Source organism: Haemorhous mexicanus, chromosome 13 (assembly GCF_027477595.1).
Source record: "Haemorhous mexicanus isolate bHaeMex1 chromosome 13, bHaeMex1.pri, whole genome shotgun sequence".
Classification (NCBI taxonomy): domain Eukaryota; kingdom Metazoa; phylum Chordata; class Aves; order Passeriformes; family Fringillidae; genus Haemorhous; species Haemorhous mexicanus.
This window is the reverse complement of record NC_082353.1, coordinates 4,564,893-4,590,195: the sequence shown is the minus strand read 5'-3', so window position 1 is coordinate 4,590,195 and position 25,303 is coordinate 4,564,893. Positions and strand designations below refer to the sequence as shown.

The 25,303-nt window shown below is 45.5% G+C and overlaps 1 protein-coding gene across 4 annotated transcripts in view; it reads left to right on the top strand.

Moving 5' to 3' along the window:
• Positions 1–25,303, top strand: part of NEO1 (neogenin 1) — a 175,127-nt gene that overhangs the window by 81,898 nt on the left and 67,926 nt on the right. For all 4 annotated transcript variants that reach the window (XM_059857980.1, XM_059857979.1, XM_059857978.1 and 1 more), the window contains exon 5: positions 624–760. In XM_059857980.1, coding sequence (XP_059713963.1) covers positions 624–760 — 137 coding nt within the window. The remainder of the gene's footprint in view (positions 1–623; positions 761–25,303) is intronic.

The following is a 25,303-nucleotide window of genomic DNA, read 5'->3' as shown; positions in this document are numbered from 1 at the left end:
TCCCTGTGTGTGCAGATGTGAGGCCATGTCCATGGAACGACCCATGGAATGTCCCTGGAGTGACCTTGTCCCTGTGTGCTCAGGGCTGAGCCTGTGTCCCTGGAATGACCCATGGAATATCCCTGTCCCTGTGTGTGCAGGTCTGAGGCCATGTCCTTGGAGTGACCCATGGAATGTCCCATGGAATGACCCTGTCCCTGTGTGTGCAGCTCTGAGGCTGTGACCCTGCAATGTCCCTGCAGTGACACATGGAATGTCCCTGGAATGACCCTGTGTGTCCCTGTGTTGCAGGTGTGAGGCTGTGTCCCTGCAGTGTCCCTGTGTGTCCCTGTGTTGCAGGTGTGAGGCTGTGTCCCTGCAGTGTCCCTGTGTGTCCCTGTGTTGCAGGTGTGAGGCTGTGTCCCTGCAGTGTCCCTGCAGTGACCCTGTGTGTCCCTGTGTTGCAGGTGTGAGGCTGTGTCCCTGCAGTGACCCTGTGTGTCCCTGTGTTGCAGGTGTGAGGCTGTGTCCCTGCAATGTCCCTGCAGTGTCCCTGCAGTGACCCTGTGTGTCCCTGTGTTGCAGGTGTGAGGCTGTGTCCCTGCAGTGTCCCTGCAGTGACCCTGTGTGTCCCTGTGTTGCAGGTCTGGCCGGTTCCAGCTGCTGCCAGGGGGGGTGCTGGAGATCCGGGCCGTGGCCGAGGCCGATGCCGGGACCTTCACCTGCATCGCTGAGAGTGGCAACGACACCCTGGAGGCCCAGGCAGAGCTGGCAGTGCAAGGTGGGTCATAGGTTTTCATCTGCACAGAGAACACTTCTCCAGATGACTAAATACCTAAATACCCAAGTTTATCCAAGTTTATTCTGTGGTCAGTTCTGTGTCCTGTTAAAAACTGAGCTCCCTCCAGTCCTGTTACAAATGTTGTTACTCTGATTTATTTCCAAACTGCTTATGATTTCCTTAATAGCCAAATGAGCAATGTGCTTCTGTAATGCAACCTGAGGGTGCTTAAAAGCTGCTCTGTCTGTTAAATGTGTTTAATGTCATGTAGCTGAAGGAGGGCTGAGGCCCCAGAGTGGCTGATCCCATCTGAAAGTCAACCTGTGGTCCTGCAACCTGGCTGTCTTTGGGAAGGACATCTCTAATGCTTTTTTCATAATTCTTAAATACATTGTTGTTTTCATTGAGCTTGAGAGAAGATAAAAGCAGAGATACTTGGTAATATGCTGGTTTATTGTGTGTGTACCTGTTTTGCTTATTCTTGCAAGCTGTTTTTACTAGAAAAAGTACTGTAATATTGATAATGTAGTTTTAAAAAGCCTCTTGCTATATATAAAGTAAATAAAGCAGACTGGGTAAGCAAAGAAAATAGACTTGATGAGGAGTGGGAAAAAATTCAGGTGAAAGCTTATCTTCCTTGCCCTTCTTACATTCCATGAGGAAATCTCTTTTTCATTGATTGGACCCTAGTAGGGGTTGCCAGTTTTCTCTGGAGCTTCATGGCATGTGCAGGGTCCTTGTCAGAGTTTACCTGACTTGGTTTACTGTGGACTGTGGTGCTACAAAGTTGATCTATAAAGTAATTCTGAGGGGAGAAATTTATTCACTGAACATCCATAAATGAATAGTTTTCTATAAATGAAGGGTTTTCTGTAAACAAAATGATGGATTTTCTGACCAAAAGGAAGTGCTCAGACTGTATCTGGTCACAGATTAAAAAACCTCACATTTTTCTTACCTTGTATCTTGGCCAAAAGAATAAAGATTTGGTGCTCTGGCTTGGGAAATACCTCCAAGCTTGAGGCTTCAGAACACATTACTATGGCTTCAAACACCTCATGTGTGCTGTGTTTAATTCACTTCCAGCCTCTCTATTTTACAGAATTGGCTTTGTGTTTTATGGGCAGTGACAGCAATTAATAACATAATTGATATGGTGCAATTAAGCAGGTTGTGGATAAAGCTGAGGAGCCCTAGTGCAGGACATCCAGCTGGGTCACCTGGGATGGAAGTGAACTGAGACAACTCTTTTGCTCCTTATCTGAACCATTGTCAAGGATTTCTTCATTTGGTTGTGAAGGTTTAGAATGTTCTGCCAGACCTTCCATGCTGATGTTTTGTTACACACCTGGCACTGGAAAGAAAATCTTTTATGCTTGAGAATTGAAATATATTAAAGATTCTACAGAGTGCATTTCACATAGTGACATTCCTGATTTTACTTCTTAGTTCTAATCTTAATTCTACTTTCCTTGAGAGGTCACTGTAGGGAATAATTTTATTTCTGCATTAGTGCACTTTGCTGCAGGGTTGAATAGCTTGAATAACTGTTAACCTGATCCCTGGATCACTTCCTTCTAGACCAAAGAAATTGTCATCTCTCCCCACCTAATAACAGCATGATTTTGCTTAATTTAAGTTCTTTCTGCTATTCCTGGAAATGAGTCTGGCAGCATTTCAGACAAGGAATTCATTTTTGGGTACTGTATTTTTCTGCAGCTCTCTTGAAGCCCTTGTTTTTTCTTAAGAGGTTTCACTCTGTCCTGGGGGTTGTGCTCAGGCAGCCAATCCTTTTCCTTCTAATGACATTTCCTCCTGGCAGTTTAGACATGGAATTCTGTGCCAAGGGGGTGATGCCATTGCTTGGCAGTGTTAGGGCAGTGGAACTGGAGAGGTGTTCCTGTGGCTGCCTCTTGTCTGAGGTTTCCTGGCAGTGCCAAGTAGGGGCTGACTGAAATGTGCAGGCAGAAACTGTAGGGGGATAGAATATAAGAAAATAAAGAGAGTGTAGAAAGCAATCTTACCCCTAAGGAGTTGCAGCTGGGCCAGTTAGCAAAGATTAGCAACAGGCCTGAGTCTAACAGGCCCCAGCTGTTCCCAGTGAGAAGAAGAGTGCTATAAAAGAGTGGGGTGGGTGGGTGAGAAGGGCACTGGAGTCAGTTGGCTCTTTGTGAGGAGGAGAGAGAGTCAGAGCTCTGAGGAGCTGCCCATGAGAACACCAAGAAGGTGTGGAACTCTTGTGATAAGGAGACAGCAGTATGGAACCCCTGCCATGAGGTGACAACAAGAAACAACCTGCTTTGTCCATTTGTAAGTTTGACTTGTGCATTCTCAGAGGAATGCTCTTAAAGGTCCCTTTGCTCCATGGCCAGCTTTTCTGTGTCCTCTGACAAGGATACAAAACCTGCAAGCAAATGAGTGTCTCTGGCATGGTGCTGGCCACTGGAATTCTCCTTCCAGGGCAGTGGGGATGAAATTCCTGACCATCCCTGGGGGGAGGGTGCCCTCAGGTGTGTCACTCTGGGGCTGTGCTCAACTGGCAGGAAAGTACCTGAGTTTTACCCTGGGTTTGTGTAAGGTACAAGGGAGTGCTTGGGGAAAGCTTATTCCAGCCTATATGGGACTGTCCAGCCACCAGTCTTGGGAGTTCCTGGGGTGTTTCCTGTCACTTCTGGCACCATTCTCAGCTGGGAGAAGTGGTACCTTCAGTGCAGTTACTCAGAACCTACTGGTGACACTCAAGGATATATCCAGTTTCACATACCTGAGAATAATTGAAACCCTGTGTCATACATATGAGGTGCCCTAATGCTGGGTTTGAAAATGATTGGGTTTTGTTTCCCTCCATGCATCCCAGAAGGACTAAATCAGGAAAATGGCCTTTAACTTGACTAGAAAGGTACTAAAGAGTCCATTCTACACAAATTTCTGTCTTCAGTCTCTTTATGTGCATTGTGTATCTGGGAGATAGTCAAGCAATTCCCTTACTTTTGGAAGGGAATTTTGGCTGCCCTGTTCCTGGAAGTGTTCCAGGCCTGGCTGGCAGGGCCTGGCACAGCCTGGGCTAGTGGAAGGTGTCCCTGCCATGGCAGGGGGTGGATGTGGTGACCTGTCAGGTGCCTCCCAACCCAAACCATTCAGTGATTCTATGTAACTGCAAACTGGGGATGTCGTGGACCCGCTGGTCACACACTGAACCCTTGCCTGGTGCATCTGAGAGGTGATGTCAGTGAGAGAGAGCAGGGAACATCCCAGGGAAAGCTGTGGCTGAGACAATCCCAGCCCCTAAAGCTGGACATGGCAGAATCCTGCCCACACTTGGGGTAGGGCCAAACACTGCATGGACAAAACGTGGGCACCTTTGTAGCCAGAGTGCCACAGAATGGGCAAAAGGGACTTCCTCAGTTTTCCTGGGGTGCCAAAGCAGGGGTCACTGTGGGGAATGGATTTGTAGAGAATTCTCACAGCCTGACAGAAGGCTCACATATCTGTGTGCAAACCTTGAGATAAGAAATGCTGACTGAGAAATGCCATGGAACAGGACAGACATTGCTGGGAGAGAAATGGAACCAGAAACAACTTTCAAAGGATGGCCTTGCAACTAAGACCAGATACTGTGGAGAAACAGAACTATGAAAGGTGAATTTTAGGTGATTGGCTTGAAGGCATTTCCAGCATGGTGTGACAAAAGCTGACAGGCCAAGAAATGCTTATAATGTAATTAGGAAATAGCTGGCCTCTGATTGTGATGGTGTGATTATAACATCTGGATTGTCTCACCCTTCTCATGAGACTGAAAATGGAATAAAAGTTTTTCAAACACCTCTCAGCTGCCCCATCTCTGGGTCAGAAAAGGGCTGAATCCACCAGGTCACCACAGTCCAGGCCAAGCAAGGGCAGAAAACTTCCCATGGTGGAGGCAAGAATTTGGAGCCTGAAAAGTCACCTCTCTCTTGGCTGTAGTGGCAGTGCTCTCCCTTTGCTGTGGGTTCTGCTGCCAGGTTATTTACAGCACCTGAAATGAATTGAGAGCGCTGGAAAAATTTGTTTTGCTCTCCCCAGGCATGAAAGAATCTGTAGCATTTCCCTCAGATAAGGTTGGGAAGTGATGACAGCAGAGCTGGGGAAACAGGTAGTTGCTGTATTTCATCTGCTCACCCTGGAAGAGCCAGAGTGGCAGCTGAATACTGGGAAGGTCACAAGTTCAGCCTTCATCTGGGCAATATTTCAAATTTATGGCTGTGCCCAGCACCCTGGGGGTTTGTGCAGGGGCTGGGACTGAGTGGGGTCATCACAGGGCCTTCCTGTGGCCTGCCTTGGTGCTGAGGGGGGGACCAGCAGCCTGGGGGGACTTTCTCTCCCTGTTGAAATATTTACTGCAGTTAATAATGAACCAGAAAAATCAAAAACCAAAAAAAAAATTCCATTTTCATTCTCCTGTGAATTGACATGGCAGGTCTGAACCTCTAAAATAAATAAGTCCCTGTGTCTGTGGGAGAAGAGTGAGAGTTGCTCTTTGCTGTTGTTTATTACTGCCTTTCAGTGAGTTTTTGAAATAGCAGAAAATCAGCTTCTGAGTTGTCTAGGGCAGCATTCAGTGTCTGATAGTGTAATCTTAAGTATTATACATGAAATGTCTCACTGTGGTAATGTAACTAAATTTAAAAATAAAACAAGAGAAGCTTCTTTTGGGGTATCTGGAATGATAAATCAGAGATTGTGTGTGGCAACTGGCTGCTCACAGCCTCGTTTGTGCTGCCAGAGCAAATTGTATGGAAAAAAACCAAATGCAGAAATGTTTTGATGGAATTGTCCACTTTGTGCTTTAGAAGGAAGTGCTGGAAATATTTTCAGTGGAGCTGACAAGGCTTACAGCCAATGGCAAAGCCTCATTCCAGCAGAAAATAGGGTATTTTTGAGTGTTGGTCCTGCAGTGTCAGGGAACAGTGATTTCTGGGTTCTGGGGGGATTGGCAGGGTTGCCTCATCTTGATTTCCCTGCTGACTTTGCTCTTGCTGGGGTCTCTAGTACTTGGATTACTCATGGCATGTAATTTTTTTAAATTTTTAATTGAAGATTTTGGCTTAAAAACTAGTTGTGATTATGCATCTATTAACATATGACTTGTTATTAAAATAAAATGAGAATGTGCCAGGATGTGTGAGGCAAGTCAAGACTTTCTTTCAAACAGAACCAGGACAGTTGCAGAAGGAAGAGCCTGAATGTGAAGAACTCTGGGCTTGTTTTCCAGGGTTCTCTGGGGCAGCTGCTTTGATAAAAGCTGATGCCATCCTGCCCCAGAAATTGTAGCTGTTTGCAAAGCACATTAAGTCCTGCAGCAGCAGGGTAGTATGTCTGGGTAACTGTTATTTTTGCATTAAGCTTTCATTATTATTGAAAACAATTCCAGGGAAGAAATTTGAACCATCACTGAAAATTGCTCAGACCTCTCTCATACCTCCTAGATGATCTTCATCGATTTCCCTCTCTAATTAAGCTCACTCTGTGTTTGATAATGGGCTGCTCCTCAATCAGAGATTCAGGAGATGCTGCATGAACCTGAACTTGTCAAAGGCTCACGTGGGGGACAAAACAGTGTCCTTTTTGGGAGTCTCAGAATGTGCTGCTTGGGGAGGCTCTTGGAAGGAAAACGAACACCTTGGCTTCATGGGAGTTTTCTTGCCCTGAGAATGTAATGAGTAATTAGAGACCTTTTTTCTGTGGTGATGCAAAGAAGGGCAGAGAGTCCATGAGTCTGGTGTGGATGGTGGAGGAGCTGAACTCCCTGGAATTTGGGTCTCTACCAGTGCACTTCACTGTTTGTCTGAAAAGGCTGTCTGAGAGTCCTCACTGTTTCTCCTTGGTGTAGTTTAATGTGAATGGAGTTCATAGTGCACTTGTGATTGAACTAACTGGGAATTTCTGCCTCTCAGGTTTGTGTTCAGGCAAGGCTTGCTGGTGGAAAAGTTATAAACAGGTATTCAGGGACATGGGAGAGGAAGGACAGGGGAGTGTTATTTTAAGGCTACATCACCTGTTCAGATTGCACCTGGACACCAGCAAAGCCCATCTTCAGGAAAGGTGTAATTTTTAATGCTAAAGGTAAATTTCCCCAAGATGTACTTTGCATCCTGCAAAGGTCCCACTGCTGTGTTCAACACTGTGACCTGATTCCTGTTCCACAGGGCTTGGGCTCAGCTGAGCCTCTGCTTTTCCTGCTTAGTGTCTAAATCTTGTTCTGTAGCTGGGCTGTTGTAATTTTGCAGGTTTTTTGGTCTGTCTTGATGTCTTTCTAAGACCAGGAGGATCATTTGTCCAGCCCTTGACACGTGGAAGAGAGCTTGCCTTGGTTCTCAATGGGGGCACCAACATTTGTTTTCTTTAGCTGCATTTCCAAAGGTCACCAATGAGCTTTGCTGGAATGTCAAGGAGCATTCTGTGCTGGCAGTGCAGATGTTTAACATTGGGTGGTGGTGTCAGAGAGCAGTGGAATGTGTAGTAGGAGCAGCTCAGGGGAGCCCTGCCAGGCCATGATCTGTGTCTTGCTGCCACATTGCAGGTGGGGGGCACTTGGCAGCTCAGGGCTGGGAATGATTTCCAACCTTTGCTGGGCTCAGGCTGGGCAGGGGCAGCTGCTGGGTGTGCCTTGGGCAGTGGGATGGATCCCTGTGGCCAGGAGGAGGCTGGGATGATCCCAGGGTCATCCCAGGGGTGATGTGCAGCCCCTCTGTATGGACAATCCCCAGCACTGTGGAATGTGCAGCCCCCAGATAATCCTGCTGCAAGGGAGGCTCTTCCTCTTCCAAAGTCTCTTTTCCAAACTCTGACAACATTTAATCATGAGGTTCTTGTACATTAAACATCTGGAATTCCCTGTAATTGTAAAGGCAAATTCCCTGTGTTTGTAAAGGCAGATGCAAAATTTGTACCCGTGCAGTGTGAGAGGAAGCAGCCCCAGATTCCAGCTTCAGTAATTCTGGAAAGCTGAGAGATTCATGAGAAGATTTTTGTGCAGTTATGGCACAGTTTACAAGGAGTGCTCCAAGTCTGATTATATGAGAAAGGTTGACTTTGTGTTACAGAGGTGCTGGAGAGCTTTCAGATGGGTTTTTGTGGTGCTGAAAACAGTTACAAAACAGCTCCCAAATGGGCTGGAGTCAATGAGGACAGGGATGAGATCCTTTGGGATGGGTGTCCATAGTGGAATGGTGTGTGGATTTGGGAGGTGAGATCCAGAACTGCACATGCCAGGGAGATGAGATACATGTGGAATTTAAAAAAAAAAACCTCTTTGTGAAATATATATATTTATAAAAAACCCATTAAGAAAGACAAGCCCAAATGATCAGTAACCCACAGAATTCACACAAATGGTTTTCCTTGTAAATGTTCTTGAGGAATCCTTGGGGATAATGAAAATGTTACTAAATTAAGCAGCAGTGTCTTAAATATCTACAGTGTCGAAACTGATATTGAACTGAGGGAATTGGAAAGGCTGCTTTCTCTTTCAGGCAGAGTTTCTAATAAATGAGGATCATATTAACAGGGGTTTGAGCCAGCTGCTGCTTTAGGGACAGAAATCCTTTTCCCCCAAAATGGCTTTTAAAACAGAAAGCTGAGGCTTTGCCTTTGGCCTGTAGACAGGCAGCTACAGAGAATGTGGGGGTTTGCCCAGGGTTTATATTTAGGGATGGGGTGGGGTTTTTTTTTGGTCTCCAAATTAAAAATGTGCTTTTTAGTTTGGAACAGGCTTTGCCCAGCCCAAGATTTACTCTGTTTGCAGTGTGTTTTTCATAGAATGCTGTAGGAAAGGTAAGCCCAGCTGGTTCATGGTCCCAGGTGCTCTTGGATGCTTTTAAGCATTCAAGGACACAGTAGATGTATGTACTAGAGAACTAGAGATAAGCTATAGGGTTTTCAATACTGCTTTTACTCCCCATCAAAAGGAGATGGCAGAATTTCAATTGCAAACTAAAAGCTGAAGGATTCAGTAGTAATTTTTAAGTTGCACATGCCAGAGACTTCCAAGAAATGTGAATGTGTGAACTAAGCAGCTCATTAAAATGCCTTTTGCCTCCAAGTGAGACTCTTTTTATAGGAGTTGTGCCCTAAATGGTGAGTACTTTTCTATGTGCATCAGGGTCATCCTTCCATTTTAACTGGGTGAACCAAGCTCCAAGTTTAATTTTTGAATTTATGGGATTTAATTTTTTTTTTCTATTTCAGCAGAAACTTTTGCACTGTTTTCACACCACCAAATTTTGTGATGAAAACTGAGGGTGATGTTAAAGTGGAAATGCTGAGGAACACCACACATCAATCAGTCTTGATAGGGAGTCCATACTATAAAGTGAACATATACTTTCTTTCAAGTTAAATTTTTATGATGGTTAAGCTGACTCTCATCCAGCAGATAATTGATTTCTCTAATGGGAGCCAGATTACTGCCATTACTGGATGTCTCATTATCCAAGCTCTAGTCCTTGGCAGGGAAGTTTCTCCCAAAGTTGCAGAGATGAAACAATCCAGTAATTTGTGGGCAGGAGGAGGGCTCTTATCTGTGGTGGCTGATTCCCTCCATAGTCTTGCAGTTAATTAGTTTGTCTTGTGAGGAGAATAATTTAAAGGAAAACCATGGTGGAGTTTGGGTTCCTGGAGTAAATAGGGTTTGGTTATGATGCCAGTGGAAGTTAAACACTTGCAGTGTTCTGGAAGACATGGCAAGCCTTGGGGGCAGGTGTGAGCTGCCTCATAAAGGTGTTTTGTGCTCCTCAGGGTGCTGTCTCCAGAGGGGTGCTGGAGGCAGGCCTGGAGGGAAATGGGAACAGGATCTAAGATACTCACAGAAGGAAGCCAGGCTCAAAGCAGGCTGGTTAATAGTTAATGAAGGGCAGAACATTATTTTTATATTGAAATTTTTTCTAACCAGTCCCAAATTCTGGCAGCTCTGCTGGTCTTGTTTGTTTTCAAAGGTTGCATCTGTGATCTCTTATTTTCACATCCTTAGGAGCTTACATGTAGTCTCAGTATAACTGTGCAGGTGAGGATAGAAATTGCTGTACTGTGGTACATAAAGCACCCTGTGTTCTGCAAGTGCCACTCCCCAGGCTGGGTGTGTCTCACATCAGATGCTTTCAGCTTCAGTAAAGCACTTGGTTCTGTGAACACAATTTGAAGAAAAGGGAGTTTGTGCTCATCCTGTTACAGCACTTGAAAGGCCCCGTGGAGCCCCCCATTAGTGCCAGGTTAATGCCCAGAATGTTGGATTGCTTGGGGTTTCTCTTTCTATTCCCTGCATTCACAGTCATGCAAATTGCAAAACCTTCCCAGAAAGGTTTTGGTTTTGCTGCTTGTGTGTCAGGAGCTGGATCAGCCAGCCCAAGGAGCTGGTCCTTGGGCAGGACAATGCATTTTCTTCATAGCAATGTGGCAGAGTGGAATGGGACTTGAAGGAGGTGCAACAGTTTTGGCAGCCTTTGGAAATAATTCTGCTTTGTGCTCTGTAACTCAGTGAGCTCTGTAGTGTTTTGGAGCTCCAAGCTCAAGTTACCATTTGTTTATCCCGATGGAATAATGTTCATGAAGGACCCTGGGAAGCACAGGGCAGTCAGTGCCACCTCAGTGCCCAGCAGGGTCATGGAGCAGCTCCTGCTGGAAACTGCAGGAGGGCACAAAGGGAAATGAGGTGAGTGAGGGCAGAGCAACAGAACCATCTGCCTGGGCTTGTGCAGAGCATCTCACCCTGCCCTGGTGATCCCAGCCTCTGGAGAGTCATGGATTTGGTGGGTGTGCCACTGGGTGAGTGAGGAGCTGTGGCCCTGTGAGGTGGGCAGGCCCTGGCACAGGGTGCCCAGGGGAGCTGTGGCTGCCCCTGCATCCCTGGCAGTGCCCAAGGCCAGGCTGGGCAGGGCTCTGAGGGGGTGCAGCTGGTCCCTTCCCCACCACCCCATGGCTCTGTGACAGGGATGGAGCTGCTGCTGGCCAGGGAGCTCAGAGAGGCTTTGTGCACAGGGAGGAACCAAAGAAGCTGAAGTAGAACTTCAGACATGTCACTTTTCTGTACTGAAAGTCTCTTTTGAGGTGAGTTTATAGCAGCTCACAGCTCAGAGCTGAGTCAGGGCTGCAGAACAAACATTTCACTAAATTCTCATGATTTACTAGAAGCTGTGTGCCACGCTTTGGAGAATCTTTAAAATATAATTTTGCCTTTCCTTTTCCCTTTGGGCAAATAATTTTTTTTCAGCTTTCCCAGTACATGTATAATTAATAACTTTGTTTACTGACAATGTCAGCAGTAACATAGCTCTGATTTATAGTGTTTATCTTCTGCCTGTTTCCTGTAGCACATCCTAATGGGATGCTACATAGAGAAGAGAATGTATTTTAGGAAGGTGCTTCCAGAGGGAAGATAGTAGAAAAATAAGAGTTCATTACCACCATCCTGGTGTGTTCTCTTGGCTTCAGAAGAAACCATAAGACTCAAATCATTGTGCTTTAAATAATTAGCTGGGAATTTGCATGGAGTGGGAAAGAAAGGAGCCTCTGGAGGCTCTGTGGGGCTGGGGAGAAGGCTCAGTTCCACCAGCTCAGATTTCTGGGCTGGAGCAGCTTTGGCTCTGTCCTTGGCACTGACTGTGTTTTGCTCCCAGTCACACACTCAGTCTGCACAGTGCATGCTTCTTGCTCTGCTAATTTGCTTAAATGATCATTAGTGTGATGAACCATTAGAGGAGTGATTGCAGAGCTGCTGATCTCCCTGCTGCTGCTGCTCAGATTGCAGCTGGGCTGCTCCAGGCAGGCACAGCACAAGTGAGGGTTTCCACAATGAACCTGGGAACTCATGGAAAATTCCCCTGGGTGTAAGCAAATGCTGGAGCACAAGGAAGAAGCTTTCATGGAGCCTCCAAAGGGTTTCCATGGGCTGCTGGTGCTGTTAGCAGAGCTCTGCATCCTCACATCAACCACAGTAATGTGCAGTCAGGACTCGGAGTACTCAGGGAAAGGATTGTGGGTTCAAATGTTCAGCTGGTTCTGTTGGCAAACTGGAACTTGGCTTCTTTAGTTTCACATGGGATTGTAATTGTTGATTGTTGTTTTCCAAGGAAAACAGAAGTTCTTTGAAGTGCAGGGAAATGTTAGGGATTAAAGGGGATATTTGAATTCTGGATGTGGCACTTGGGGCTGTGGTTAGTGATGGATCTGGCACTGCTGGGGTAATGGTGGGATTCAATCTTGGGGGTTGTTTCCAACCTAAAGGATTCTTTGGTTTGCCTGGAACAGCTCAGATGGGTTAAATGTCATTTGGAAGAGCATCTGTCCCTTGTAGGGATCCATTGTTGTACCACCCTGCCAAAAATACTGTTCTAAAATAGTCTTTTAGAATTATTGACCAGTGTTTTTATAGGGAGGCTCCTTTGCCTCTGTTCAGGTGGTCACTGTTTAATTTACTAATTTGAAATCTGAGTGCTGGAGACTTAGAACTTCCTAATCTATTAACTGTTACTAATTTCTAGTTAAAAATGTGTCAATGCTCTGTCTGTTTCTCTTTGAGAGAAAAATCCTTCTCTAGAATATCACCAGCTTTAAGTATTAAAAACTTCCTTGGATTTGAGGTGTGCACCTGATCCATAATACCTGTCTCAATTTCTTTACCTTAAGGAACCCAAATTACTGGGTTTTATTTAAGAAAAAAGAGCATTACTGGGGTCTGTGCATTCCTGAATTCCTGTTCTGAATTCCTGCTGCTCCCACTGGCCTCATGTGCTGGGCCAGGTTTCAACATAAGAGATTGTAAAGGCAAATTTGTACCTGTGCAGTGTGGGAAGAACCAGCCCCAGCTTCCACCCTCAGTCATTCTGGAAAGCTGAAAGATTGATCAGAAGATTTTTGTGCAGTTATGGCACACTTTACAAAGATTGCTCCAAGCTCATTTTGTATCTTTCTGTACCTCAGTGGTTGGAATCCATTTGTGTTGGGAAGGATGAAAGTTTGACAAGAAAGTCTCACAGATGTGTATGTTTAGCAGAAAGATTTTTGAATGTAGAATCTGAAGAAGGAGTAGAGATGGAAGCAAGTTTTGATAGAGAAGAAAAGAATGGCTGAGCCAGTTTTACTGGATAACCAAGGAGCAAAGGGTGTGTTAGTTAGAAGGGGGTTTATGACTTGGAGCAAAGGATAAACCCAGCTCAAACAAGAAAATGTTTTTACACATTTGAAGATAAAAAAATGTAGAAGGGAAAGGAGAATCTCTCTTGGTAGAGCCCCCCAAGAGCTCCTGTTGGATGGTGGCAGCTCTGCTCCCAGCAGGGAATGCTGCAGGCTCCCATGTTCTGCCAGTGGCCGGAGGCAGATGGCTGAGGGGATTTAAGTCAAGGGTGGGAAGAGTTAGTATTTCCCGTGGTAATGTCCTGTTCTCCAGGCAGATTGGGTGTTCCTCTGTGGTTTCTCCGTTATTTATCAATCCCCCAGAGATTTCTTTTCTATTATTCCATTTTCCCCTCTCACTCCATGTAAACATCTTGTATCTCCCTCATCCCATGGCTCTGAGAAGAACAGCACCTTTTTTCTTTATTTTGTGCCAATCTGTTAAATTGATTTGGTTTTTCTTTTCCCAGCTTTCTTGGGAAAGGCTGAGCCAGTCCACCCTCATTCCCCCACTGTGCCAGGCATGTTTATCTGGGCCTTTATTGAGCCCTTGGAGTTGTTTCTTTCCAGGCTGCAGAGTCTTGTTTGCTGGTTCCTTACATGTAAGCTGTTATTGAAGTGGGTTGTAATTAAGGTTATTTTTGGGATTTGTAAATTAGAAGGGACTTTGATGTGAAGATGGGCCTGCATTCACTGAGCTGGAAAGGAATCAGAATTGATGTGGAAAGGCAGCCTGTGGAATTTGTGTCATTACAAAAACATGGAAAAGCAGTAACTCTCTGTATTTTCTTTTGAACATGATCAGAAAAAAAAGCTATTTTTTGTAGTGCCAGGATGTCCCTGGATCTGGCAGCAGCTGTGGGTGAACGTGAGAGGGGCTTAGTTGATCCCATAAATTATTTTTACTGTTCCCAGCCCGAGTTTGTCTTTTCCCCAAATGATCTGAGGCAATCTGTATTCAGTGAACAAACAGCTTAATATTTGAAATCATCTTAAGATGTGTGTCCTTCCTGGCCTTTGGAGCTCCTCAGTCTGCAGCACACAAATGAACCCCCTCACTGTGAGGGCTGCACTGAGAAATATTCAAGGATATGGGATGTCAAGGCTTGCTGTCTTTAATTTGTCACGTCCTCTTTCCCCTTCTAATGGGATGGAGTTAGGAAATTCTTAAATGTGTGTTCTCCTGCTGTTTCTTCCCAGGATCCCACTGCCTTGTGCACTGCACAAACTTCACAATGCTACTTTATTGAGAAAATATTCAATATTTGCTATTTTTCCTTATTCAGGGGATAGTCCCATGATTTATTTATACTGCTCGGTTCAAATCCATATTTATTCCTGTTTTGGTATTCAGCTCCATGGCACCTGAATCATTCATAACCACTAATGAATGTATTTTTGCTCTCTGCTGAAATGAAGTGGCATTGAATCCATTTAAAAAATTGACTGGGACACAGAAAAATTAAGAGGAAATGTATCCAGCTGTTTTAGTGCCCAGTGTGAGACACTTCAGCATTGATTTTTCAGAATATGCATCCCATAATCTGTCCCTTCAGAGCTGTGACTGCCCTGGAGAAGGAGCTGAGGGGCCACAGTCACCTCTCCAATGTGGGATTTGCTCCATAAATGTCCACCCAGCCCCAGCAGAGGGGCAGGGCGGGGGAAGGCACCTGGGGTTCCAGGGCACTGTCACATCCAGGGCCAGTCCTTCCCTCTCCTTGGTGCCTTTGCAGTCCCTCTCTGCTTTCCTTCAACAAAGTCAGCAGTTTTATCATTATTATTTTTTAATCTTCACATATCAAAAGTATTTGAACAGTTGTAAACTTAGGATCTGAATTTTTGAAAGACTCAAGGAAGAAAACAGAAGTGGGAAATGTGCCATATTCCAAACTCCAGTTATAAAGCACTTCTTACCGAGGTGTTTGGGTGTCATTCTGGGTGGAGGGAGCACTCGGCCCTAGATCCACCATATATATCCAGAATAAACATCCCCAAATCCTGAAGTAACACTGGATTGTTCACAGTGGCTGCAGCAGTGCTGCAGATCCTCCCACCAAATAGTCCCAGGGAGATGGAGGATTCCTGCTGGGGATTTGTTTGGAGGGAGCAGGAGGGATCTAAAGAGACACCAGGGGCAGCGTGGTGGCAACTGGGATTGAGGGTTTTACCTGGAAATACCTGGAAATGGGAAACAAGGCCCCAAAGGCTCTGGGCCTTGTCGTGCTCAGGGCTGTCTGAGGCCTCTTCTTCAGCTCAGCTTTGTGTGGAAAATGAGAGCTCTGGAATTCAATAAAAATTTCATTGCCTTTGGCAGTGCTGTAAGAAGTTTAAATTTTGATGAGCGTTCTTGTTATTCAGATGTTTCCATGGTACTTGGAGTAGATTCAGGGTCAAACAGGCGAGATTTCTCCTAGAAGGGCTGGGGAAGGAGAGCTTAGTAAAACAGAGAAATAATGAATGTAACAGTTTTACATTATTGATGCCTAGATTAAGGTTTTTACTTCTAAAAATCACCCAAGAAGTTGCGTGGAAGGCTCGCTTCGAATGATAATCAGTAATGCCCTCGGATAAGCATGGAGTGAGCTCTGCTCTAGTCTATTGCACTTGATAAGCTTTTCCATGTCATCTGGTGAACTCATTTCCATCTAGAAATCTCTTTTGTCATCTGTTCTTTGTCTGAGTTCCTCCTTCACTGGGGAGTTCACCCCGAGAGCAGCAGGTTGATCCCAGCCCATTTTGGGAGATGTCCTCCCACAGAGGCTGGGCTCAGTCTGAACAGGAAGGAAATAAATCTTCAGTGTCTTTGGACATGGAGGGGTTTTACTGGGAGCACTGGAGGGGAGGTGACAAGTGCAAAAGGTATTGAGGCCAAACAGGAGTCTGTAAATTTGTACCTTTTCAGTCCACAGGTGGTTTGAGTTTTCACTTGTGTGTTGCCCTGTCGTGGGCAAAATATCACAGTTTGGGTTAGTGCAGGACAGACACTGCTGGGGCCAAATACTCTTGAGGCAGACTCACAGAGCAGTTGGGATGGGAAGGGATCTCTGCAGACCATGCAGTTCATTTAGGGTCACCCAGGTGGCTTTGGGATGTTCCCCAAACATGGGAGACTCCACACCCCCCTGGGCAGCTGTTCCAGGGTTCTGCCACCCTCATGGGAAGCAGCTCTTCCTCTCAGTGAGGTGGAACTTGTGATTTCAGTTGTATGCCCATTGTTTTCCTGTCCTGTTGCTGAACACCACTGAGAAGTGTTATGGCAGCAGCTTTTCACTGATCTTGGCCAGAGGTCAGTGGTTCATCCCTGCAGGGAATAGCTGAGGGAGCTGTGGCACATCTTCCCCCGGGCTCAGAGCGGGTGGGGATTCCATCCTACAGCCCTGATCCACGGGGGTGCTGTGGGGCAGAGCAGCACCCACCTGGTGTCCATTGTCCTGAGGCACACAGGGATTCCTTCTGCTGTTCCTGCCCCTCAGTGGGGGCCCAGGTGTGCCTGTCTCCCAGGAACAGCCCTGCCATGGCCATACAGGCACGGGGGGTGGTTTGTGTGTCTTTGTACTGATGCCTCAGGTTTAGCTTCTCTATTTTCACCTTCTGTGCTGCTTTAGTGGGTGGGTCTGGGCTTTGTGTTAGGGGATGGTGAGCTCTCTGCACAGAGCAGGGAGACACAACAATTCCTGCTCCAGCTGGGGACCAAGGACAAAGGATCCAGATCTCAGCCCCAGGAGCACAAACAATGGGGACCAAAGAGAGAAAACAAGAAGGGTGGGACTGCCTGGGCTGGAGCTGGAATTGGACAATGAACTCCAACATACAAATGGCCCAAAACTTATAAAAGTGAGAGACCCCGTGACCTGTGGTCCATTTTGGTTCATCTTGGGTGTAGCCCTTACTGGGCTCTTGTGGTGCCCAAGGTGGCTCTGTTGAAGCCTTCTAATAAATCCCTGCTTTATCCTTTAGCTCTGTTGAGTCTGGGTTCTAGGTCAGCCTTCCCAAGGCATCAGAATGGGCACAGAGGTTCTCCAGCCCCAGCTTCCCTCACTGCTCTGTTCTGATGGAGCTCAGCACCATCGTGGCACTGAGGGTCCCTCCCTGTCCAAACACCAAAGCTGCCAGCCCCACAGCAGAGGTAATGGCTTTGGGGTCATGGAAACCATGGATAATCCAGGCTCAAACCAGAATTTATCAGGCTGTGAGGGCTGTAAGCTGATGGCCATTCCTGGGTGGTGACATCCATCACCACCATCAGCATTGACTTTTGTAGAGGGGGATCTGTGTGATAGAAGTTAATTAAGAATAAAGTAATTTGAGGAAGATTGCTAAAAACACAAAGCAAAAGCAGGGCCAAAGAGGTGTTTGGGCACATGGTGTTTGTGTTCACAGTGAGCATCCAACACCAGTGGAAAGTTACCCTGGAAAGAGGAAAAAACCCAGCTCCAAACCTCCCCAGAGAGCTCCTGAGGACAAGGGAAAGGAATTATTATTCTCCTGTTTATTTGCAAGTAAATTAATACAAAACTTTCAGTCATTTGCTAATAACATACAAATCTTGTGATAGTTTTTTCCAAGCCTGTCAGAGCTGGGACATCTGCCAGGGACAGCACAGGGTCAGCACATGATGGAGTGTGAGGAGAAAGGGGTGAGAAGATGGCCTGAAGCAGAAAAGTGAATTCCTGCTGTCTGTGTTCTCTGCAAAATTGGAGACTTTTGTCTTAAATTGTATTTTATCTTTTCAAATAGAAGGAGCTGGAGAGAGGCTGTACCTGAACTTGCAGTGTGAGTAAAATCTATTTCAGAGCAAACCCCTGAAGTGAACAGTGAGGAATCATTGGGACCAGATGGTCTTCACTCCACATTTCTTGAGGAGCTGAAGTGTGAAATCCTGAGTTCCCAAGAGTGCTGTGTAACCTAGCCCCTAAATCAGCAGACTGAAAAAAATCAGACTAAGGAGATTTGGTCAGTGTGGCATGAGGGTTTTAGAAGCCTTTTGGGGAAGATCTGGGAAAATGTGGGTGAGTTAATCTGATGTCTGGACCTGTTAAAATGACAAAAAATTAAAATACAGTGTTGGTAGATGATTGAATCCATCCATGTGTATTTTGTGTGGAAAAAGCCACACTCTGCTGTGGAGAACCTTTTGCAGGATGTTGTTGCCCTTCCTTCCCCAGAGCCCTTCTGCCAGTGTCACTCACTGAGAGCCTCAAACACTGGTGCTGTGAGTCAGAGTGAATTCCCTCCTGCAGGAAAAAGGGAATGAATTCATTGTTTAATAGGAAATTAGAGGGGAATGAGCTGGTGTTTTTATCTGTGGAGCTGAGTCTGCCCTGCTGAATGTGGAAAAGGGGATTTGGGGTGTTCCGAGTTCATTGGGGTCGTGAAAGCAAATGGTGCTGGTGAAGAACTTTGGGAACACCTTGTGATGTAAGGAACATCCAGGTGGTGGAATGACACTGGAGTTCAGTGGATTGCACAGGGAAATGCAGCTCTGCCAGTTTCTGTAACATAGCCAGGATCTCTGACCTGGGGCTTGGCACGGCCCTGAAATGCTGAAATTGGAAGATGCAGCTCTTTGGAAAATGCAAGATCTTCAAAACCAAATGAAATAGTAGGAATTGTTAGGAAAGGAGTAGGCACCTGAGCAGAAAAACCATTGTGGGATTGTCTAAATCTGTGCTGGCCTGGATGTCAGAAAGTAAAAATCCCAGACAGAAAAACCCTGCTCACTACAGGGTGCTCCAGAGCTTGCTGCATGTGTGTGCACCCAGAGAGCTTCCCAGGCAATTCCAGCTGTGCATCCATGTCCAGAGCCCTGCCTGCAATCCAGGTGCTAGGCTGGAGCCCCCAGCTTTCCACAGGAGCCTTGCTGGAGATGGGGCTGCTGCACACGAGAGCCTCTTCATGGCTGTGTTCAGGGACTGTTGGGTTTTAGTGCAGCTCTAGGAGGGAATCCCATTTCCATCCCAGCCTGTGAGAGTGAGCAGTTCATTGTCTGGAGTCTTATCCCAGGCCAGGCCAAGGATGGAGATGTTAGTCCTGTGTCATTCCTCCTGCACATCAATGGTACACACATATAGATATAGATATATACACACACTCATTTCCTTTCTGCAGCACTGAGCATTTCTTTGTTAAGCTCCTGTTTGAGGTGTCCAGTTCTATGGCTGCAGAACCCTGCCTTTGCTCAAATAACTGATTCCAGCTCTTCCATTTTTCTTTTGGAGCTAATTTTCTGAGTCATTGATTGTTTTCATTGCTCTCCTGTAAACCAGAGTTCATGTTTTCCTTCAGATGTGGGGGGGTTGGGTGGAGGGAGTGCTGCCATCTTCCACAAGGGCAGTTCTTCCATCCCACTGTGACACTGGGACTCATGTCCAGTTTGTGAGAAAATCCTTGTTTCTCAGGCCTTCTGCTGTGAACTTTAGTGCTATTACTTCCTACTCCATAAATCTGCAATATATTATTTCTGCCTAAAATACCCCACATATGTTGAATTACAGCTTGAGTTTTTCCCTCTCTAATTGATCAATAGAATTATACTTTATATTTGTTCTGTACTATTCATGCTTACCTGATTTCTTGGTTGTTGTCCTAGCACTGAGTATTGGATTTTAGTTTCTGCATCTGGAGTGTTTATTTAGGGGCTGGTCTCTGAAGCATGGATCATATTTAGCAGTTTCTGAATGAAAGCTTTTCACTGTAAATGTAAAATAGCAGTTTTAATTCAGCCCTGCCCTTCTGGCACCACTGGAACCAGCTCTCTCTCCATGGAGCTGGGGTTTGGCATTTGCCAAGGGAGCTGTAAAGCTCTGAACAGTCCACAGGAGCAAACCATGGCCATCAAATGCTCATTTGGGCTGTTCCAGCTACTGAGCAGAGGTTAATGAGGTCACTGGAGCAGGCAAACCAGCCCCCCCTCTGCTTTGGCTGTGCAAGAAGAGGGAAAGATTCCCACCAGTCAGGATGCCACAGGCACCACTTCTCCCTAGGGACACTGGCTTTCATGTTCAAATATATATATATAAAAAAAACCCCATTTAGTACATTAGAGAATGTCACTGCCACCAAAACTGTTCATAAACTGCAACTCTGGCTTTGCTGCAAAAAATTTGCTGTAGTAGTTTACATTTTTATAACCTTTCTGTGTCTTGGTATGCTGATTTTTGTACATTAATTTGACACTTTTCTGTATTTCTCTAGAGGAACCCTTTTTGTCAGCTTGTGTTTGCTTTGCAAATTTTGTAGCTGCATATTAAGTGTGTTTTAAGCACATCACAGCCGTGGTGAGGGATTGGGAAGAATTTGTCTTGCCTGCAACATAGTTTTGGGGTTTACATATCCTTTTTTCCCAAGTATTATCCATATACTTCTGCTGTTTTTTAAGGAAGAGTGTTTTGACTTCCCACTTTCATTTAAAGTGTAAATTCCTTTTTTTTTTTTTTTTTTTTTTTTTTTCCAGGATAGAAAATCAACTAATTTGTATACAGCTAACTCGTGGAATAAAAAGATAATAATCAACAAAATCTGCTTTCAAACATCAATTCAAACATTTTTTCTGTGTTTTGGGGGAGGGACAGGATGGGATGGATTAACTGGGTGATAGTCATGTTGCTGTTTGATCCTTCTTAGGAACTAAATTGCAGTTGTGAAAATTGCATTTAACTTTATAATGATTCTAATAGGATTTGGAGCATATCCTAATGGAATAGGTTGTTATCCCTGGAGGAGGAAATAAAATCCCTGTGGACCATTTCAGGCTGATATGAAATGGGCTTTATGGTAAAATGTCCATTTTAAATACTGCTGGTAATCCAGATTTGGAACTGAAATACAAGCTGGGGACTGTGCTGCCAGCATCCCTGAGAAATGGGTTATAAATGGAAGTGGCCAGGAGTGCTGGAGGCCAGAGGATTTGAGATACACTGGGAGAATGTGGCCACTCTGCTGAGCTTGTGTCTGTGCTCCCCTTCTTTGGGCTGTGGGGAAGCTTCTGGAATGAGCAGGTGATTTGTAAGGGGTGCCTGGAGATGCTCTCCATGTCTGCTTGGTCATGGCCAAAGTGTGGGAGGGAGGGCTGGGGTTGCACTGGCTGACCTTGGAAAACACACTCCTGATTTCTAGGGGTTGAGGGCACCTGCAGGTGCCTGAGAAGCAGGAATGGTGCTTCAGTGTTGTCCTGGACATTTCCAGTTTGGAAATTCAGCCTTAGGCTGCTCCTGCAGTTCCAACACTGCCTCAGGAATAGTCCTGGAAGTGTTCTTGTCCCTGGCAGTGCCCAAAGCCAGGCTGGGTGGGGCTTGGAGCACCATGGTCCAGTGGAAAGTGTCCCTGCCCCGGCAGGGGTGGCACTGGGTGGCCTTTGAGGTCCCTTCCAACCCAAACCAGTCAGGGATTCTGTGACTTGGCAGTGCTTGGAGCCCCTGGCTGGTCCCGTTCTTTATTTCTTTATTTTGGGTGTGTTGGATGCTGTGCTTGGACCAGTGTGGCATTCCCATTCTCTGGACATGATCCCTTTGCCCAGGGTTTTCCTCCTGGGAAGCTGAGGAGCCTCAGAGAAAAGGAGAACAATTTTTATCTCATGTGCTTCTCCTGTGCTGTCTGTGCTCCTGCAGAATGTGTTTGGAGATTGTTCACCCACAGGTGATGGTTCCACTGCATTCTGCTGGGAGTTGTGTTCACTCTTTGAGGGCCAGGCTGTGTCAGGACTCTGGAGAGAGTCAGGAGTTTTCACTGTTATCTTTCTAGCATTCTCCAAGTATCCTTTCTGTATTCTTCAGTATAGTATAGTATTCTTTAATATAATATATTATAATAAAGTTATAAATTAGCCTTCTGACAGCATGGAGTCAGGTGCATCATTCCTTCCTTTGTCAGGGCATCCCAGCAAATACAATAGACCAACAGCTGGTTTATTCATGGTTTTTAGAAAGGTAATAGGTCTTTTAAAATGATCTTTCCAGCCTGTGTGTCCAAAGGAGACCATTGCTGTGTTCCTCCTGTACAGCAGAGCTACAGACCATTGGAGTTCATTTCCATTTCCTTCTGATCTCCTGTCCTTGTGGAGTGGGATCCATGTCCAGCATCCATTCCTGCTTCCTCATCACCTTGGGTGCAATCCCTGCTGCATGTGTGGAGTTCCTCAGCTCTTCCCATCCTTTTAGAATTATTGCCTTAAAAAAGCATCTTATTTTTCAAATATTTCACCTGGATTGGGAGGTAGCTTAGAAGTTTGAATCAACTGCTGCTGTAGGTTGGTTTGGGTTATTTTTTTTAAATCTTTTGATCATTGTTGTGATCATAATATTTTCTTCAATCTCCAGAAGGGTGGCAGGGCTCCCTGGGGGGTGTGAAATTCTGTTCAAGCATTTTGCTTTTTCAGGAGTTGTTCTGTGCTGACACGAAGAGGGGGCTGAACTGCCAAGTTGTCTTTGAAGTTTAATTGTGTGTTTGGCAACAGAGCACACCATCTTCCCTTACAAATCTGGTTTGCTGTGGTAATTGGCTCCTTTGCTCACTGGTTATCAATTGAACTTCTCTAGCACAAACATCTGTACTTGCATTGTGTTAATGCTAAACACTGACATGGTTAAACCAGAGGAGTGTGTTTGAAAAGCATTTATTAATTCATTAACTGGGAAGTAATTGATAAAGTGAGCACTTCTCATGTTGTTATCCCTTTGTGAGCAGCTTGGCATTTGCTCCCTGAGCCAGAAAAGCAAAGTCACTTTGGAAAAATAGGGTGTTTCAAATTCTTCATCTCCTAAATCAAAAGTAATTGAGAGTAGGTAGGAGGGTATCTACTTCAGCTTCCCCTTTTGTGTAAGAAAATCCTGCCTCTTACGATGCAGAATTAATGCCTCTTTCTGGATGATGTCCCAAACTGCAGCAATATCCGTTGCCAAAGATATATTTGAGTTCTTTCCAAATGTCTTCATTACAAGTTAAACTTTAATGGTGATCACAGAGTCAGAACTGTCCTGTGGTACAGTTTGGGCATTCAGTTCTTCCCTGGCAGGGTGGGCAGGCCCTGGCACAGGGTGCCCACAGCAGCTGGGGCTGCCCCTGGATCCCTGGCAGTGCCCAAGGCCAGGCTGGACAGGGCCTGGAGCAGCCTGGGACAGGGAAAGGTGTCCCTGCCCATGGCAGGGGTGGGGTGAAATGATCTTCCAGGAACTGTCCAGCCCAAAGCAGGCTGGGATTCCATGCTGAGCTTTTCACAGAAGTTTTTGTGCTTTTGGCAGTCGCTGGTACTGGCATGTGTCTCTTTGTCTTCCTCTGACAAGATTAATATGTGGCTAAGGAATTCAAAGTCACCTGTAATGAATGTTTGGGAAATGGAAGCATTGTACATTCATGGAAAAACAACTTTTCCAATTCTTGTATTCCCTTTTTTTAACTCTGGAAGCAGCGCAGGAATCGATCGTGCGTGCGAGTAGAGCTGGAGCCAGAGATGGAAGGGAAATGAGAACATCAGAATTGATCAGCAGGCTGAACAAAATGAGGCATTAGTTCAAAAGAGCTAACCATAAGCAGGCAATGATTGGCCCAGGCTGGCATGGGATGATGCATGTGGGAAGGGCAGAGGCAGAGTGATGGCCTAGGTGAGGGATTTGCTGCACTGCTGCCATGGTATTTATGCCATTTTTCAAGGCACTGCTGAAATTCCATGGAAATGATGGAAACTCCTCAGGCTCTGGAGATGGATTCAGGCTGGAGCACTTCCAGGGGGTTGGGAGGAATTGTCACAGCAGAGCAGAGCAAACACAACTGGTTGAGCCACCCAAAATAAGGCTGGGTAGGGGAAGGGAGGGAGCAGTAGCACAGCTTGTAATAAATAACAGTGCTGAGGATAAATAGCATGGAGGAATAAAAATAATTTTCATAGAGAATAAATTACAGCAATTTGGTGGCAAATAAATTCAGAAGAGAGTTTTCAAATATCAGAGTTGTGTGTGGTGGTAGCAGCCATCAGAGAGTAAGCACAGAAATATCTGAAACTTTTTAAGGTGGAATTTATGGTGTGTTTGGTAAATTTCTGGAAGTTGGTATGAAAGGGATGTCTGAATGCACAGACAGCTGGGCTTGGCCCCATCCAGCTTTTTGCTCCTGTGTGAGAGTTTGAGCAGTGAATATACAGCTTTGTGTAGCTTTGCACCCTTACCTGAGAGGTAAACCACCTCCTTACTCCAAAGTATTTCCATTTATTAATGTCCTCTTTGTTCATTTATAATCCAAACCTTGAGGGAGTTGGGGGAGCTGCTCACCTCCAGCTGTTTTAATTTAAAAGTATTAAATCTACTACAAGCCTTTGGGATCATTTCAGAGGAAGGAGTAAAACACGACCTAGGATTCCTTATCCACAGCACCAAATGAACCCCATTGAGAGGCCAAGCGTGTAAATTGTTTGTCTAAACCCCATGGCCCTTCCATATTGACTTTCTTTGCTAAATATTAAAGGGCAAAAGGCTGCTTTGGGCTTTCCTGGAACTCCAACAATCCGAGCTGCCAACACAAGTGAGAGAATTTTCCTGTGCTGGGAGCACAGTAAACACAAATAAATGGGTGGGTGTTCTCTAAAGAGGAGACTCAAGGAGTGAGTGCCTGCAGGGCTTGGTGCTGCTGAGCCAGAGGAGTGCAGAGGCCCTGGATGCAGCTGGAGGCTCCTGTGGGAGAAACTGTGCCTCTGCACCAGTCACTTGGGGCTGGTGTCCTCAAAAAATCTCTATCTCAGAGATTGTGTGATTTTAAATATATTTGATGGAATTAATCTCACTCTGGGGACTTGAGGGCATACAGAAGGCAGCCAAGACCCAGAGTAACACCTTTGGTGCATGTTGTAAGTGAAGAACTTCTGTTCTTCAGAGGATTTATGTTCAGCTTCTGCTCTGCTGTGTTATAAATACACAGCTCCCCTCCTGTGCATCCATGAAATGTTATCACTGTGGTACATGGCTGCTCATGGACATCCTGTTTCCTTGGCTTCCACAGGCCAGAGAAGAAACTCCTGGGCTCAGTACAGCACTCTCTGTTTGATAACCTCAATTCCTTCACAGGAACAAGAGGCTGTGGTGCCCTAGGAAAGTTTCATCTCAGTTTTGTGTCCATTAATTTTTAAAAGTACTTTTTGATATAATTGTACTTTTTGTTTTCCTATTGACTTGAACCCTCTAAGGTTTAACTTGCAGTTTATACACCTCAGTTCCATCTCTTCTTTCATGTCATCTCAAGAGGTCATTCCCAATTGGCTGGATCCTGTTGGAACCCTGGATGCTGAAAATTTTAAACTTTCTGTGCTAAAAGGCACAGACCCTCAGGAGAGCACTGCATTTGACCTGAGGCTGTGGAGAAGACTTTAAAAATTGATTGCTAGCACTGAGATGCCAGTGTGCAGTTGGTTAGAAGTGT